Genomic DNA, 18,634 nt, shown 5'->3' on the forward strand with positions numbered 1-18,634 from the left:
ACCGACCTAACTGAACAGATTCTCCAAACATGTTTGATTTTCTAATTAAAAAACAACCAAATCTAAACCAGTACCACCTTTTGCTATTGCCATTCAGGCTTAAAGAATATAAGAAATGCATTTCATAGGCTATTACTAATTTTAAATTTGCTCTTGGTATTTTTCCCATATAATAGTAATATTTTAGATGGGAGATTCAGCCAGGGAACAGTGTTCATAATGCAGAATATATTTTAGAACAAAACCTGTCATGGTTTCTCTTCAAACATGCTAGACAGTGAATCACAAAAAGGAAAACCTCTTTAGTCAGACAGCATTAAACATTTGAATGAGGGGATACTTTCAATCAGGCTAAAACATACACTGCCAGCCCTGCCTCTCTTTGGTGTAACACTGATTCCTGCTGTGCAGACATGGTTCAGGTCATTCATGTTTCCAGTCACCACGGCAACAGTCACACTGACGTGTCATTTGCTGAGCCGTGTGTTGTGCAGCTCTGTGTTGCCTAACCCTATATCTTGTGAGTTTGTGCGTTTGCTAACAAGGTCAGGGGTTCAAACAGTATGCATCAACAAACATTTCTCCCCAGTGACCTTCTCTTCATGGCTTCAGTCAAATTGAACAAATCAACATTGTGGGTTTTTTTTTCCTTACCTACCCTATCTCCCTCCCTCTGTCTCTATCTCAACTTACCCCTCAACCTCTCACCACCACAGAAGCTTATCTTTGATGAAAAACACATGCACTTCTCCTAATAACATTATGACACCACTTTGTCTGATAGTTTTGTTTACGTAAAGAATGGCTGGTGATACACCACAAGGCCATAACCCCTTTTCATTATATGGGAAGACAGAGAGAACAAGGGAAGGGGGGGGGGGGGGGGGGGGGGTCATTTCCTGTAAAGAAGATCTGAATTACTTCCGTTTGTGTGTGTGTGTGCGCGTGTGCGCGTTTGTGCGTGTGTGTAAATGTGTGCCTAGATGTCTTACCTCAATAGATTTTGCACACGGTGTACATTTTTAAACTGTAAGGTTAAACAAATGAACATATGTCATAGTGCTGCTTGGTAGTTTGTTGTTGTATGTCCGGTTTTCCCAATATGTCAGATGAGCAGACCAGCTGACAATTTTAGAAACATTGTGGCCCTAAAGGGACTATCAATATTTGGAACTACAGTATAATATATCTGCTTTTAGTTAAATTGATCGTAAAAATGCTACAATGAAGAAAAATTCAATCATGGTCTGTTTTATCCCTCCAGCAGCAATCAATAATTGTATTTGTGACAGGGGCAGTGTGTTGGTTTACAGAAAGCTAAAGGATTATTTATAATTTATGTTTTACACTGTAAATATGTTGCTCTCTCTCCATATGTCTTATCTAATTAATTCACATTGCGTTTCAGCTGTGAGTCACCAGGCGTGAGTCACACAAGGTCAGCAAACATTAAGTGACAATATATAGTCTGTAAATACTTTCTTCTACAGGAAATGGTCAGCAGAGTTAGAAGCCTCTTTGGTTTCTGTGGTAATTGAGCTGTACCATAGCGGAGTGAACTTACTGACCCCCAGCAGTGCTCACAGTCATCATGAGCAGCTTGGTTGAGATTAATAGCATAGTGGACAATAGGATCTATGATTTAAAGAGATCTATTCCAAATTGCAGTGGTCTATTGTAAGGCAGTCAACTGGAAAAATACTAGAGAAAGCCTACCACTGCAAGATAATGACTATGTTTCTACTGGTAGACACAAGAACATGTACCAAAAATCACAATAAACATAACTAAAAGGTACTCTGCCATGTAATTTAAGTATGACATAATTCAAAAATCAGTCAGGAGTAAAAAACCTATCATTTCCCAAAAAAGGTGTCCTTAAAGAGCTCCATTGACATTTCATTGCCTCTGTTGTGGCTCCAATGAAACCAGAGAGCGCATTTGAAAGTCACTTAGTTGTGATCAATGCAGGATTGTGTTGCTCAAAGACAGAGGGTATAAGCATACATAAGGCCATAAGCTAATACAGTGAGCTATTACATGACATTTACGTGAATGATTATATGAATCCTCAGACTAAGAAATTAAACAGATCTGCAAATGTTATGACCAATTTCTGCTTTATCAAGAAATGGATAATTTTATCAACATAATGGCAATCATTTTCTCATTAAATGAGGTAATTGTGACTTGTAGTCCAGTGGGATTTCTTTTTTATCTTCTTTTTTTTGTAGGCAACCATTATCTTCTCTGTTGTCTTTTTCCACATAAAGGAAACCATGTGTGTTTAGTGCCATCTAGTGCTGAGATGCAAATATGGCAGTCATGTGAAACATTTTCACCTACCTACTTACTATGAGCACAGTGAAGCTACACCAAGAACCATTATGCCTGTCAGTACTCTCAATCCTTAGTATTCACCTCAAATATTACAACACTTAAAAAAGAAAGATGCATTCAGACAAAAGTACATTTTCCACTTTTATTTTCCATTGCACAGTAATCTCTATCTACAGAATTTCTAAATTTTTGTGGCAGCAGATAAAGTCATAAACATCCATGTGAAAGTTGCATAAAACTGTACAAGAAAATTGGCTACAATGAGAAAAATACTGCAACCCACTGATAACTGTTGAATCCAGGACAGAAAATGGCATATGGCAGATAGAAAGGACTCCCTCTTGTTGTTTGAGTTTGCAGATTGTATTGGGTTAGAATACTGCATACTGTAGAGAATGAGAAAGAAACAAATCCTTCTAAGATGAGAAAAAAAAAACAAGTGTAACATTGGAGAAAAAAGAAGAAAAAACAGACATACACAGCAATAACAGTTGGGCTAGAGGGGAAGACATTGAACAAGTTTTCAGGGATGACCTCGAGCTAAAACTATTTATCCAGAACTGTTGTTTTTTCCCCACACTTCTTCACCTTGAGGAAAAAAAGACAGCTACCTATCAACATCCACACTACAATGCTTACTAAACACAGACAGGGCCAGATCTGTAGCTGTGAAACCAATAGAGTCACTGGAAGACTCACTGGAAGAAGAGAGGAGAGAAGAGAGGATGAAGGCAAAGACTGAAAGAGTGAAGGAGGGTTGAAGCATGTGTGCAAAGACAGAACATGCGCCAGGTTAAACTGAAACCACAATTCAGAGGTCATCCTTTAATGTTCTTTATCCTATTGTTTTCTTTTTGTTGTAATTGGTGGCTTTAGTTTGTGTAACAGACACTCAACTGGACACAGACTGCTGACTGGTCAGACTAGGACACCAACATCAATTATTAAACAACCAAAACATAATATAATAAATTATATCACTTAATTTACATGAACACATCCTAACACACAGACAGACAGAAAGACACACACACATTCACACACACACACGCAAAGATGAATACCATAAATCATGTTGTGTCTGAGCTGTGGTAGAATTGTTTTGAGGAAACAGCCTTATCAACCAACATTTAGGCCACTTTAAACACTAAACATTAGTCCAAATGTTACATTTTATGAGATATTGTGATACAATAGTAATATAAATGGCTGAGATCCATTCCAACTTGCTCTATTTCCTGAACCCTGATAGGTGATGAAGATGCAAATATTTCTAAATGAAACCTTGCCGACCAGATGGACCCAAGCATCCAAAGAAGTGGGTCTGCGCTCCACGGGTGAAGCCATGCCTCGTGACGCACATTATACTGTCTGGTATTGAGACTCATGGAGTAATGAGCCAGGTGTTAATGCAATGGAAAAGCTAAAGCAACTCTTTGGCGTCAGAAAAAATATGGCCTCTCTCCTCTTATGTTGCTCGAGCAACCTCAACGTTTACTTTCCAGTTGGTCTTAAGATTGTCAAACTATTTACTTATATACAAATAAAGGTTAAAAGCCTGATAGACAGAGAGATATACCACATTTGAGCTTAACTGCAAATATGGAGATAGAAACAAGATCATAAAGATGAAGTTTCTGACACCAAACACAACTGTCTCTTGCACCTCAATAAATAAATATTAACAAAGAAGTCACACAGACAACTTTCTCATACAGGCAACTGTCAGCAAGAAGAATGTTTCTGAATGTATGCCTTTAAAGGATTTTCGCATCCATGTTTATATTATCCTGCATATATGAATACACATAAATAGGGTTTCTACTCATGTGTATGTAATCTCCATAACAATGTGCACTCCAGCATTTGTACAGTCAAACAGAGGCTGAGCCAAACTTTGGAACCTTCTGGCACCCGGGGGTGAGGGAGGCAGTTAACATCACATCAGATCAATAATAGTCAATAATATGTGTGGTTCATATGTGCTTGCTTTGCAATTTCAAAATCAAGAAATCTAATGTTGCCATTGTCAGTGACTACTACTAAATGATATATGCCTTTTATATCCTTGCCCTCCTTTTAGATTCCAGCCCTTTTCATAAGGAGAAATTAATTTAAGTTGTTAGACAAAAGCCACAAAACATTTTTTTTTCAACAAACCAAATATCATCTCCACTTTCACAACAATAGAAAAATAAGAGATTTTCCAATAATACAGACGGAGCAAATAACTAAACAGTTAACAAATAGAGGAATGGCAAGAAAATAGAAATTAACACACACACACACACACGCATACACACACACACTGTTGGTAACGATATGAAAGTCTGTAAGATACAGAGGAGAGTCTAGAGGTTGAGCGAGATGACAAAATATCCAGTGTACATCAGAAGAAGTTGCTTTTATCCCTGTGACTCTCTGCATAGAGGAGGCATCACTGTCGCAGCATTTCCTGTGGTTCTCCGATGCTGCCTCCTTCAGCCTCCAACTCCTCTTGTCTCCTTGTTGAGTTATCCCTTTCTTTTTGTACTTGTCACTCAGAAGTGGATACAGCGTTGCACATTTATTAGATTTATGTATATATTGTATAATGATGTATTTAGATTCTTTTTCCTTCTTTTTACATTTCAAGAATTTTTTGTAGTCTTTGTTTCTTCATAAGTTATTTGTCTTTTTTCAGTTGTGTTCATCAGTTTGAACATCAGCCCCAAAGGGTTTGGAGCGAAGACAACAAGTCAAGGACGTTTTGGCAAATGAGAATGAAGAAATTCCAGATGCGTGGGCCAATTGACTACCTCAGAGGAGAGGCTGAACAGAGATAAACAAAGAGACGAGAACATAAAAAAAGACACCATTTATTTGCTCCCTGTGAGGTTGTCCTTCTCCCCTGTCTACCCCTCAGTTCCACCTTAAGACTGAGGTAAGAACAGTATTCAACATTGTGCTAGGGAAGAAAATCCCAAGTGTCTCAGTCAAGAAGGCTTGGAGGGACGGATGAATGGACAGACAGATGGGTTGGGGGGTCACTGTGAGTCCAAATGAGCTAATGGAAGGTGACAGTCGTGTCCATGGAGCTCCGCTCCTCCCCCATCACTGATCAGAACTGGTACCATTTTTTGTCTTTGCACTTCAGCATCATCTGGAAACAGAGAAAATATTTATCTAATGGTTAAAAATATGGTATAGTTTGCTAATTAGTGAGTTGCACAATTCTCCTAACTGTAAAATATCAAAGTTGACAATGTTTTATTTAATACATCAAAAAATCATGGGATTAGTACTTTCACTTCATCTGTTCAGTAAAAATACAAGAACTGTAGGAAATACTGGAACCCATATGTTTTGGATATATTTCCATTTCTGTATTAAGTTCTATAATGTGACATTTTCTCTATGACATAACCTTCCTTATTAACAGTACACTTAACTTTCAACAAGCACATACCGCCCTCTAGTGGTTAACTTTAGGGAGACACTCATCACATAAAGAATTCCACTGCACTGAACAATTATAGTTTCTGTTACCTCATGGGCGTGTTTGGAAAAGGAATCTGCGCTGGCCATCATCGCAGCTGTCCTCTCATCCAGCTCACCCAGTTTCTGGCCTCTTTCATCAAGTGCTATCCGGGCGCGTGCCAGATCTCCCACCACACCAGAGGCTGCCCCCTTCATACCCTCAATGCCACCCGGGCCTGGGATGTGCTGGGCCAGGCTTCGGGATGCCTTTCCAGCTGCTACCTCTCCAACTGATTATGGATGAAAGGAAAGAAAAACAGATTAGACAGTGAATTTGAGTTTGGAATAACACTGGACTAAACCACAGTGACTGAATATCTGAGTTTGAGCGTCTGTGTAAACAAAGACTCTCATCTTGTGTGGTTTTGACTTACATAGCTCCTCTCTATCCAGTGACTGTGCTCCTCCCCCAAAGAGACCCTTGAAGAACCCTCTGTTGGGTGCCTCCGGTGTCTCCACTGGTGTAAATAATTCACCCAGCATCTCCTGAAACATTATCAGAAATATATATACCTTTAGATACAAATTTCTTAGTAAACAACAGGCATAATTTTTATTCAAATAGACAGTGTTTCGATCCAACAAGTGTCAAGTGTCATCTGACCTGCAGGTTCTCACAGGTGTCCTGACTGTAAGTGATCCTCTGGATCTCAGTGGGGGAGCAGAGATACATGGCCTGACCCAAGTTGGTGAAGCAGAACGTCCTTGCTATCCGCATGTCTGTCAAAGGCAGGTAGTTTACATCCATGAGCGGTCTCAGTCCTGGCAAACTAGACAGGGGACACAGAAATAAATTACAGTTATTTGGAATCTAATCAAAACTGCAAGACTGCAAATAAATGCTCCTGCACACACACACACACACACACACACACACACACACACGACCATGGTCATTTTTTGGGGACATTTAAATTAATTTCCTGGAGACACACCCTCATCCTAACCATAACTACTAATTGCTTAACCCTAACCCTTACCTTAACCCTAACCCCTAACCGTAATCTTAACTGGCCAGAAATAATCTTTTTCCCAACTTTAGACATTGCTTTTATCCCCAATTGGACAAGTCGTTCCCAATTAACTGGTCCTATGTCTGAAATTTGTCCCCAAAAGTAGCCTATGACAGACAGCAAACAGACACACACACACACACACACACACACAGACACACACACACACACACAGGGAGACAGCTGGGTATCTTTGCTCTGTCAGACACCCATATGGAAGGCTGTTCTGTCTTTGTCTCTCTCCTCTAGGGAAGTGAAGATTAATGAGGATGAGTGGCAGACTGAGACACCCATCCTTACCCTGTGTGTGTCTGCATGAGTGGATTGTTTCAAACCTTGCAACGTTGCTTGAAATTGTAAGGTTAAATGTAGGACCTTTCTGTAACTGATTTAAGCTAGACTAGGGAGTAGTGATGCAATGTTGAGGGTTTAGGTTTCTGTTAAAGGATGATAGTCAATGTCAAGGTCTGAGGATGTGTGTAGGTGTGTTTGTCGCTGGTGTCTATGAGAACAAAACTTTGTATCTGACTTTGAATAGCAACATGAGCGAAAAGGGAAGTTTAATTGAGGAGATAATATGATAACCCTGTCTGCCTCTGTGGTGAAAGCAATTATTTCTGCCATTCAGAAGTTTAATCTGTTGCCGTGATAAACTAAACTGGGACTTCAACAAACCTTGGTTGTTTTACGCTTGTAGGATATAGGGCACTATTAATTGAATAAAACTGAGAGGGAGGCTATAGGTACCTGGGCACCATCATCGATCATAAACTCTCTTTTAAACACATCAGTGATGTCATCTTTGCAAAATGTCAACAGTGCCTATATTTCCTGCAAGATCCATGCTTATCAAATCAGTTCTGCAAGTTTTTATAGGTGCTGCATTGAATTCATCCTCACATCAACATGACAGCTTGGTTTTGGAACAATGAGCCATATTTGCACAATCTCCCTCCAAAAGATTATTCAGATCAGCACCAATATCTTTGGACTGGACCAGGTACCATGAAAGAAATACTTAATACAATACACAAGGGACAATGAAGCTCAAATAGTGCAGGATACAACACAGTCTGCATGATCAATAAAGGCTGCATATACAGGTCCTTAGTATTCAAAACCGGGCAGGCCACAGCAAGCTTCATTCTAGCCTCCAGCCTTGTACCTTTCAAACTCCTCAATGGGGTTTAATGAGGTAATCAGATTGTCCCACACACTAACACTTTAAATATAAGAGCTTTATGACCTTTTAGATGTTAACATGTCTCATAATTGGGAGCTATTTAAATACTGTTCCTAAACTGGACTTATTAATGTTGCTTTTATGTGTTTTTGACTGATTTGCTTGATATTTGAATATAACCATCACTTGGAATGAAGGCCGTGGTCAGCTTGGATTCACATTGGTTACAGTGAAGTCCAAAACTGAAACATTTTTTTAATCATAAAAAAAGTGTGTGCACAGAATGTTCCAAACCTATATTTTCTTTTCCAAAATATGGCTACATACCGAACTTCAATCTCAATCCTTGTGCTTGACCTGACTAAACAGGAAGATGTCTGTGTTCTACTCTTCTAAGTGTCAGAATTGATCTACTGTATGCTGCATCACTTTTACAACATTTTTACTGTGTTTCATACTTAGAGGATTTTAGAAGTAGTATCATGGCAATGCTGAGCAATATTAGCAAGTGATCTTTCAAGTGTGAAGCCTTTTCTCTGTGGGCACAAAAAACATACCTAGCCCTACAGAAGGCGGATGACTGAGACCTAATGATAGGATCATGATTTATTCAAACCGACTTTGATTGATTGGTTTTATTAATAACCCACTATTTCTGACTGAGGCAGACTGACATGTTTCTCACCTGAGGGTCATGATGTGGCCATTAGCACAGAAGCACGCCAGGCTCACGCCTTGGCTCATCTGCACCACATCTGCCCGCAGGATGAAGGAAGTCTCTGTGATACTATGTTTATAGATGCAGGTCTGGGAGGGCAGGGAAATGACTTTGGCCTGTTTTTCTGAACACACCACGGCATACTGGTTCTCATTGAGGTCCTGGGAGGTTGAAGGGGAAACTGAGACGGGCCGGCGTTTGCGGACCTTCTCTCTTTCTTCACCATCTGCTGTAACATTGGGTTCATACCAAGGTTCAAACGCAGGGGGCACCAGGGAACCTGTGGAGTCCAAGAAAGCCATCTGCAGGTGGCTGCCTTTCAGGCGTACCAACATGCCTGAGGAAAGGGAGGAAAAGGGTTGTTACTGAAATTAAACTCAATGAATTTATCATCATCCATGTTGTTGCTGCTTTGTTGTTCTGATGTTGTTATACCTTGTACATCTGATTTTATACAGATAACATTATGGACATTGTCTGTGCCCAATACAATTTACTAAAAATTACAGTTTGCACATAATATCATTTGTCTATCCAGTCTTCATCTAGATCGCAACATTTTCTCTATATTCAATCACTCCCTCCCTTCTGAGATCCCATCACCCACCTGTAGGAGAAATGATAACTGGCTGAAGCTGCCGTTGTTCACCAGCAGGTGGTAATGTGATAGCCAGAGTGAGCACGGTGCCCAAGGAGGTGCCCACATACAGGCAGGGTGTCAAAGTGCTGTCCCCCTTCCGGGCGAAGGTCTCACTGAAGTGGAAGGAAGTGATGGCTTCTTTAGCTTCCTTGTCAATGCTGGTGACACTGGAGGAGCGCGAGCGACTGAAAGAATTGTCCCGGTGGTCTAATGGGTTGGCACCCCGTGGCGGGCATACAGACAGGAGGACAGTAAGGAGAAAACAGAGAGAGGTAAAGTACCTGCACTAACGACACAAGACAGACAATACAGATATGGACATTGTACTGTACATTGAAAATAAAATGTTAAAGTAAAAGACGCAGTTTTGAATAATACAAATGAAACATTTGGGTGTTAAATGGTATCCTGGTTAAAAGTTTACAGCACACTGAAGACATCCGAAGCAATCAAACAGAAGAGTTACGTTTTAATGTACCTGTATTTATCATCTGAAACCCTGAGTGAGCTTAATGGTCCCGGCTGTGAATCAGTATTTGTTTATGACTGATCGCTGTAAGGTATATACAGTATATTCTGCATAGATGGGAGACTGGGAAAGAAAACCAAGAGTATTGGGTTCCATACTTTATATCCTAACATTAAGTAAATGAGGTAAATAGAGCAGCATCACCTGAGATGTATTTGGCTGTAACTCTACAGCATTACAGCTTTCATGTGTTGAACAATACAGACAAATAAAAACAATACAAATATTTGCATATTGACACAGACTGGTCAACATTTTGAAAATGTTTCATCCCCAATCAGTTTTTTTATGAAATATGCATGAAAAAGTGTCTATCAGACATATAGATTACACATATACAGTCTAACACTCGAACAAATAAAAAAGCACACAGTTAAATATCTTTGGCACTTTGCACACTGTAATTTGACCCTTAAAAAAACAAAACAAACAACAACAACAACAAAAAAAACTTCCATCCTGGTACTTTAGGATCTTAGGAAAAACTGGTGTACAACCCTGGAAAAGGTAATGTTCCTTTCTTTATGATATACCTGTTTAATTAAATTTGAAAGGACCCAATCAGACAGAGAAACAAAAGAAACAAAAAACACAGAAGAGAGAAGAGAAAGTTGCGAAAGTTACAGAAAGCTTTACAGTGAAATGGAGTGTGCATAGATTAGTTTAGCACCACTGACCTCTAGTAAAACCCCCACCAAGGTCAAAAAGTGGGAGTCAGCACACTGAAGAACATTTCACACTCAATTTAATTCAAAAAATTTATTCAGTTCAACGAATTTCAATTTGGATTAGATCAGTGCTACTTTGGTCTCATGCAAACTTAGGAGAACATCTGCACAGCTTGCCAATTTTGAGGCTAACAACCAGAAAAAGCTGGACTAATGGAATGTGGTGGAGTCCAGTCGGAGTGAGAAAAATATGCTGCATTTCATACAAATTGTTTGGAGACACGAAGTCAAGGCTTACCCAAGTCTGGCTTTAGCTCAGTAGGCAAGCTTAATTTCCGTGACATCTTTGCTGGAAAAAAGAGAACATCCCTCTTTACAAACACAAGTCTAAGCTAACACACGATGCCATGCAAAGCTAGATAACTAGCATTGGGATAGGACTGTGCACAAAGCTAAAATACACAAAAAACAACAAAAGGCTGTTGAACAAGTGCCTGCAGATTGTTTCACTGACATTGAGAGCCACAATGCTTCACACAGGAGAGGACACTGCGTGAGAACTCAAAGACAACCCTGTGTATCAGAGGCATGCTGTGTGACAGACAAAACAAACGAGGTGACCTCTGTTGCACAATGCCCTATAAGAGAGGACTGGTGAGACGCATCAATACGGCACAGCCATTCAGGACCCTCATGCCACAGGAGCATGCACCAAAAACAAGGAAGTAACAGGAAACAGAAAATACTGAACAGGAGATGGAAGAAGATAGTGGAAAAACAAGTCAAAGGGTACTGTTAGTTTTTGGAGGCTACAGCAGGCCAACTTTGGTTATTTTTTTCATTCATACTGTAACTGTATTACTTACCCCAAACTGTATCAACAAGTACAAAATACACTATGCAAATAACTCCCACTACTATATGATCACCTGATCCCACTTCTTTAGATCAGGTTAACCAATAATTCCATCTTCTAAAAGACTGAAATTGTCAATATAAAAGAAAACTGGAAAACTGGTAAGGTTTTTAAATATTATTTCTCTGCCTGTAGGAGAAATATATAGAACAAAGTATGTTAGTGGGACCCTTGTCATGTGTGAACTGAAATGTAATATGCACAATGGTTATGAAGTAATACATTTATAACCAAAGTAGCAGGTTTTCTTACATTGGACTTGCAAAACTGATCAAACTCATCTTTACAAGTAAAGGAACTTATCAGAAATATAAAGCAAAGGCCAGATATCTCAAAATGAGGTCTTTTTCCTACGAACTGATGGTTTTTAATGTTATCTTCTATTTACCTTGGAATCTAAAGACTCTGCATGGCCACACATGTTCAAATTAGACACAGGAAATGATTGGTGTTTATACCAAGGATGTTAAGGGCTTTTAAGACAGACTTTTAATCCTGTAGCTACATTCTAAAGCTTAAAATATTTTGAACAGAAAGCCTTGAGAAGTTTCAGATTTAAAAGACTCGAACGAGGTCACGCTTTGGTAAGCGAAGAATCCACAACACTGGTTGGAATAGTGGCAGGTCTAGGCAAGGTCCAAACTCCAGTCTGTGATGTAGCACTTATTTTAGATAGCTACTGGGCTCATTCACTTGAATCTGAAAAAGGATGAGCTCCAGATTCCCTTATTTAGACAGACACAAAAAGCTTCACTTTTAACTGGTCAGTTAGTTTAAATATACTTAAGTAGTGGATAAGAAATGATCTGTTTAATCAACACACACTGAGGTACACAAAAACACAGCTGAACAGATGAATTGCTCTTGTTTCTGTGATGTCATCATACTGTACTATGGACAAAGAACGCCAATCATGTCAGTGTAGAGGAGGCCGGGACAGATACCACACGCAGGCACATGTACAGTTTGACACTCGTGCTACATACATGTAGCATGCAATGTGAGTCTAAGGCAACTGAGGTGTATCAAAAACAGTCGCAGTCCCACCCAATTTCCATGTTAGCCTCTGCTCCATGAGCTTCTAGTTCTCAATGCAGTTTTCTGTCCAATTAATGCACTCAATATTTGAGTACAGAGGTAAGACAGGAGCACTTTGACATTTCAACCACACAAAAACCACAGTTGTTAATATTTATATACAGTGAGAACCAAAAGATAGTGGAACAGAAGCTAACCCAGTGAATTTAATTTATCAGAGTATTTCCTCCCACTATGGTGACTAAGACACTGAGGACAGAGACAAGGGGGGACAAATCTGGACCACGTTTGTCCTGCCTAAAGACGCTCTTATGAAGATCTTTGGCCAGTCTTACCTCCTCTACCACCGCCATTGTAGAATTGCTGTAGATTGCTGTTTGACATCAACACTTTTGGGGGTGTAAAGGGGAAAGTAAAGTACAGTAAATGTAAAGTTAGAGACACCCTTTGGCTTGTTGCTATATACAAGCTATCACTGTTCACCTTTTTTGGTCTTAAGCAGCAAAGGATACTAGTTTTTTTAGTACCCGTTTTTTAAAGTAAAAACCTTCATCCTGAAAAGAATTTGCCGTTGTGTTTTTACATTGAGAAAATATTATAACTGACTGCTTTTTATAATACAAAGAACTAGCTGAGCGCAGTAAGTCTGGTCGAGGCTCTGAAGAGTCTATATGACATCTTAATTGTTATTATATTTGAGTTTAAAATCATATGCTAATAAGCAACATTTATTGTTCACAGTATATGGACAACAGAAAGAAACTAAAAACACCAAAAAGTCACAAGATTTGAAAGTGTTTTTAAAAAGAGGAAAAAAAAAGTGAAAGGCTCTAACTTTGTATATTGTATATCCTTATGTTGGATTCACTGACCATTAAAATATGTTTTTCATGCAAATCAAATCATTCCATTCTTCAACTGACACTATCTTGGCACTAAAGGAATCGTAATTCAACAGGCTGCAACTTCTTTCAGGTTAAACTCCAGGAAAATAAATTATAATTGTTTTTCTTAGGTAGATTTTATCGCTTACTAAAAAAGAAGAAGAAAAATCAGAAAAAAACCCCAAAACGCTATGACTCCACTAACACTTAACAGCAGATATTTTTGTATTTTTTGCAGGGAGGCAGCTTATCTCTCTCTGTCCCATGAATAATGCAGGGCAGACAGATGTATCAGGCCACAGTCTGGTGGCAGCAGACATGGGGGTTGGCACAGCCATCATACCTGGAAACAGGACTCCCAACTTTGAGATTTGTTTTCTGTCTGACCTTTTTAAAAAGCTCCTTATTTTCAGTGTGCTAATGCCAAGTTGCCCCTAATGAGATGGATCTGGGCTGTTCTCTCTCCGAGCACCTTCAGCTGAAATACTAATGATGCAGATTAAGAAGCAGGCAAGTAAAGGAGCAACATAGTGTCTTTTTGCTGTAACACACAACTCACTTCCTAGAGGTGATCTTCAAATGGGCTTAATATTTGTAAGTGACATCCAGCTGATGAAAAAGAAAAGGTTTTATCTTACAGCACAACCTATGTTGTGTTTAGTCATATTCACTGAAGTGACAACAGTTTAATATGTTATAAATTGTAAGGAATCTGCTTCAGTACAGTTTCACTGAAAGAAATCACTGCTCAAAGTCAAAGTCAGAAGTTAATTTGTGTCCAGTGATATAACATTTAACCGTAGAATATTTTTCAGGATGATGCTATTATGCAGCTCTTTGTGTGTATGTGAAAACACCCACGACCCTTCAAACTTTTTCTTTTCAGCTAATTTTCAGAATATTTTTAAATTAATGAGTTTCTCTACCAGAATGCAGAGTTTCATTCAATTTATAATTCTTAGCTGTCACTGAATTAGCATCATGGACATTGGATAAAGTCTATAACCCAGTTTTACTGGATCCTGAAAGAGATTGGAACAAATGTATTCCTGTCTATTTAACTCTCCAAAATGGCAAAAGAATGCATGCATATATGGAATCTGGGGAAAAATATCCTCGAAAAACAGTATTAAACTCAAACTGTGCATTTCTAAAAATGGAGGTAGAAGGAAATTTTATGGTTCAATAAAAAATAAAAAAACCCTTCAGTACAATTCCAGTTTGATGAGCAACAATTTGAACAAAACAGCATTAAAAGTAGAGGCTTTGAAACATTAATCCTCTCCCCTTACCGATGCTCATCTTGCATTTGAATACATGGTGTTATAGGTATATTTTTGACTGGTTCACTGTTTGGGTTTTAACATTTAGCTAGCACAAAGAATCTGTTTTATATTTATCCCCTTTTTCTCTTAAAATAAGACACTGAAGGACATGTTACCTGAAGTAGGAGACTTGCAGCGGTCCTCTGATGTTGCTGAGCCCTCATTGATGTCGCACAGACCTGCAACAGAGTCAGCTCATTAAAACCAGAGTAAGTCAAAAAGGACATGTGGGGTGTTCATTCTGTGTGGCTGTAACACTTCCTTTACTTCTTTTTTTATCAAACATTGCCACATCAGAAGATCAGATTTCAACTGCCCCTTGAAAGATTGCACCATGTTTTGGGAGACTGGCTTGGACCACACCGTACAAAGAAATGGATGATTTCCACACCTGATGTTCCCTTCATATGACAGGTAAGCATTTACACTCATGCTTTGAGTATTTCAGTCATGCTTTTAACATTTCTTTATCCCGTTTCAAACTAAATCCTCCCTTTCCCGCATGTGTGTGCATGTATGTGTGTGTATGTGACATTGTCCTGTGAGGCAGAAAGCCAAGCAGACAGCAGTCCCTGTTGGCAGAGAAGCACAGCTGGACGCCTGATTACTGCTCACACTCGCCAAGCTCTGACAGGTGCCAGCCCACTGCTTATCAGTCAGTGACACCAGATGCTCTGTGTGTATTTACATGTGCATGTGCTTTGTCTATATGGGAGCATTTGCCTGTGTCTGAGTGTGTACATGTGTATCACAAACCCTTCAGCATACACATACACTCCTTACTAAATCATCCATCAAAGTTTTGGTTGGGTACAGGGCAGGCGGTACGTCACCATGTCACTGCGGCATCATCTATGTAGATGCATTTTCTTCATCTAACACAGGGTGGCAGTGTGTCCATGCTGAAAGTGTCCAATTATCTTTCACTGTAACTATGAAGCTTGCTGCAGTGTGTGTAAAAGGGATGGGCTGTGTGTGTGTGTGTGTGTGTGTGTGTGTGTGTGTGTGTGTGTGTGTGTGTGTGTGTGTGTGTGTGTGTGTGAATGAGGAGAGGAAGAGAGAGGTGGATGGACATAGAGACAAAGAGAGAATGTTGACCAAAGCCAGATGTGAGTGTTTGTGTTGTCAAAGTGCTCTGTTTTGCATTAGCCTTATCATCTAAGTCAGGATCATAATTTTAGCTACAATGCATGTTATTTATTTCTGACCCAGACTTTGACTGAAAATAAACAATGAATACCTGAATACAAAGATGTTGCTACTCAGTGCATTCCTTGAGTCATTTTATAAAAGAAATGATGTAATTTGTTTTCACTGTACCCACAATCCTTAAACCTGCCACGTGTCACATTAGGCTTCATTCACACTGGAGCTTAACATGATTGTTTGTCTTTGATGTCTTTATGTGCTTACTGTATTTCAGTCAAGTATCTATCTATGGTTGTGAAGGAGAGTAATAAATTATACTCTGACAGGAAACAAGAATCAAAGTTGATCCTACAATATGAGAACAAAAGTTGAAGCAGTATTAGATATTCATTGTCTGTGCAAAGTTCTCAAAATGTTTCATTTGCCTTTAAAATAAGAGCAGGATTTACAGATCATCATTCTTATTCAGATGCTGAGACACATTGCTTATGAATGAAAACTTACTGACAGAAGAGTTAACAGGGTCTAAGTTATCTCTTGCTGATCTCAGAGACTTTGACAACATCCAGAGCAAAATGTGGTGTGTAGCCATTTAGGTTTTGAAATTGGACAAATATACAGTATATGTGATCATTCAGCTGTGGTGAGTGATTACCTCCAGAGGGCTGTCGTGTCTTTCTTGGTGAGCGGGGCTGTCTCTGGTAGGGGTCATTGGAGCCGTACAGCTCGACCGTCCCCAAGTTGAGCACCACTGTCTTCTGGATATAGTCCACCACGGCCAGACCATTACTGTTGCCGAATACCACACTGAGGAGGGGTGATAGAGTAAAGGAAGAAGTGGAAGTAGCAGAAGGGAGGAAAAGTTCAAGAAACACAGATGGAAAGACAGAGAGTAGAGGATAAATGGGTAAAAGAATTAGTTATGAGAGGTGATTTGTTTTTGAAGCATAAAAAGGCTGTAGTCAGACCACAAAGACAGCTGGAATCTCTATATTTTCATCACAGTTACAAATTATGTTGACAGGCCTGGTTGTCATTGTGGGAAATTATTACCAAAGGGACTCACATTCTCATTTGGCAGCTTGGACTGCAAGAATGTAAGCCTGTCTTAGTTGCAGTTTTAAACACTAAGCTCATATTTTGTCTTCATAAGATGGTCTAAATAGATGAAAATGCTTGATGCAGATAAAATACTTAACATTTTGGGAATCTAACACTGGAAACTTCCCAATAAGGACTTCCATTTGGTTTTAGTCTTGACTGAGATGTTGCTGTGTCTATACTTACAGGCCGTAGGAGGAATTGAGCGCCAGAGTTGTGATCTGCTGAGGGGGCTCTCCACTCACCCACACTAATTGGACCACCAAATCTACCTGGTAACCTGGAGACTGCTTCAGAGGTGTGCTGCGCACTCTGGAAAGGAAAAGACAGAGTGGAATGGAGGGGAACAGAGACCACAAGAGATACAGAAAGGAGGGAAAAAATGAAAGGGAGAGAAAGAGCAAAAAAGAGAATGACAAGTGATGCAGCTGCAGTTCTGAAGCAGTTGTGTGTTGAGCGTCTGGCATAAGTGGTTGCCCGGGGATGATGGGGAGGCTGTGGTTGAGAATGCTTCAGGCGCTGACTAAGTCTGTGCAAGTGTGCTTGAGGCAAAAGGCAAGGCTCTCGTGTATATGAGTATGTATGGGTATGAGTGCAAGCGCTTCTGGTGCTTATAAGAGTTTATGTAAGGGTGTGTGTGTGTGTGTGTGTGTGTGTGTCTTTCATACTTGAGGCAGGGCATGTTGCCTCCGTCAGAGTTGTTGCTGCTGGTGGAGGGGTGCGACGGTGGGCCACTCGTCTGAGGGGAGGCACCAGGGGTGGGAAGCGCCGATGTCTGTTCCCCCCCACCACCGTCTGGAGACTCTATATCATTCAGCTCATACTGCATTCGCACCTCTAGTAACTATATAAGGCAACAAACACACACACACACACACACATTCACAGGAGAAATGATATTAGCAGTCAAGTAAAGGCACAAAATTCTTGTAAACAGCAATTCCTCATGAATTCCTCCAAGGATGAGAATAATCATTCGACCGTGAATGACATCCACATACATTCACAGAGTCACTTTGATGATAGAGATTTGTTTGACATGGGCATGTGTGTGTGTGTGTGTGTGTGTGTGCATGTGTGTGTGTGTGTGTGTGTGAAGCAGACTGAGAGTCAAAGAGGTCCTCCAACTCTGAAATGTTCCATTCCTTCTGAGTTCTCTTTCAGGCTAATTCTCTTGCAACCTTTGCCTTCACACACACATATGCGCGCACACTAACAGACAGACACACACACACACCTAAATTCACACATTTTTATATACATACATATATATATATATATATATATATATATATATACATACTATATACACACACACACACACACACACACAATGCTCATAAGCTTTCTGTCTTTTGCATTCTGTCAGTCTCATTAGCCCCACTGACATGTGGGAGTGAAGAGTGATCAGTGCCCATCTTCAGATTCTCACTCTCCCCGTCTCTGTCCTCCTCTACCTTCATTTCTGCAAGGTTACAGAGAGGTGTTTAACCTTGCGCAAAGGGAGGCTGTTCTCCTAATTACAGTGCAGCTCACTACCACTGCATATCTAGTCCTGATCCACATCCCAGTCACACACACATTTGGAGTGTGGGAAAAAATGCCTGAAAT

At 39.8% G+C, this 18,634-nt stretch overlaps 1 protein-coding gene across 4 annotated transcripts in view; it reads right to left on the bottom strand.

The window, feature by feature from the left end:
* Positions 1-5,440: 5,440 nt before the first annotated feature.
* stxbp5a (syntaxin binding protein 5a (tomosyn)) overlaps positions 5,441-18,634 on the bottom strand; it is a 96,462-nt gene continuing 83,268 nt past the window's right edge. Inside the window, exons 16-27 of one of the 4 annotated variants that reach the window (XM_053336795.1) lie at positions 17,692-17,867; positions 17,210-17,335; positions 16,578-16,729; positions 14,890-14,952; positions 12,900-12,953; positions 10,910-10,959; positions 9,381-9,663; positions 8,741-9,110; positions 6,464-6,629; positions 6,234-6,345; positions 5,869-6,089; positions 5,441-5,482 (exon numbers count right to left, since the gene is read on the bottom strand). In XM_053336795.1, coding sequence (XP_053192770.1) covers positions 5,441-5,482; positions 5,869-6,089; positions 6,234-6,345; positions 6,464-6,629; positions 8,741-9,110; positions 9,381-9,663; positions 10,910-10,959; positions 12,900-12,953; positions 14,890-14,952; positions 16,578-16,729; positions 17,210-17,335; positions 17,692-17,867 — 1,815 coding nt within the window. Of the gene's footprint in view, positions 5,483-5,868; positions 6,090-6,233; positions 6,346-6,463; positions 6,630-8,740; positions 9,111-9,380; positions 9,664-10,908; positions 10,960-12,899; positions 12,954-14,889; positions 14,968-16,572; positions 16,730-17,209; positions 17,336-17,691; positions 17,868-18,634 lie in introns of all 4 variants that reach the window. The other 3 variants (XM_053336797.1, XM_053336796.1, XM_053336798.1) reach the window with 3 other exon arrangements.

This window comes from Scomber japonicus, chromosome 17 (genome assembly GCF_027409825.1).
Source record: "Scomber japonicus isolate fScoJap1 chromosome 17, fScoJap1.pri, whole genome shotgun sequence".
Classification (NCBI taxonomy): domain Eukaryota; kingdom Metazoa; phylum Chordata; class Actinopteri; order Scombriformes; family Scombridae; genus Scomber; species Scomber japonicus.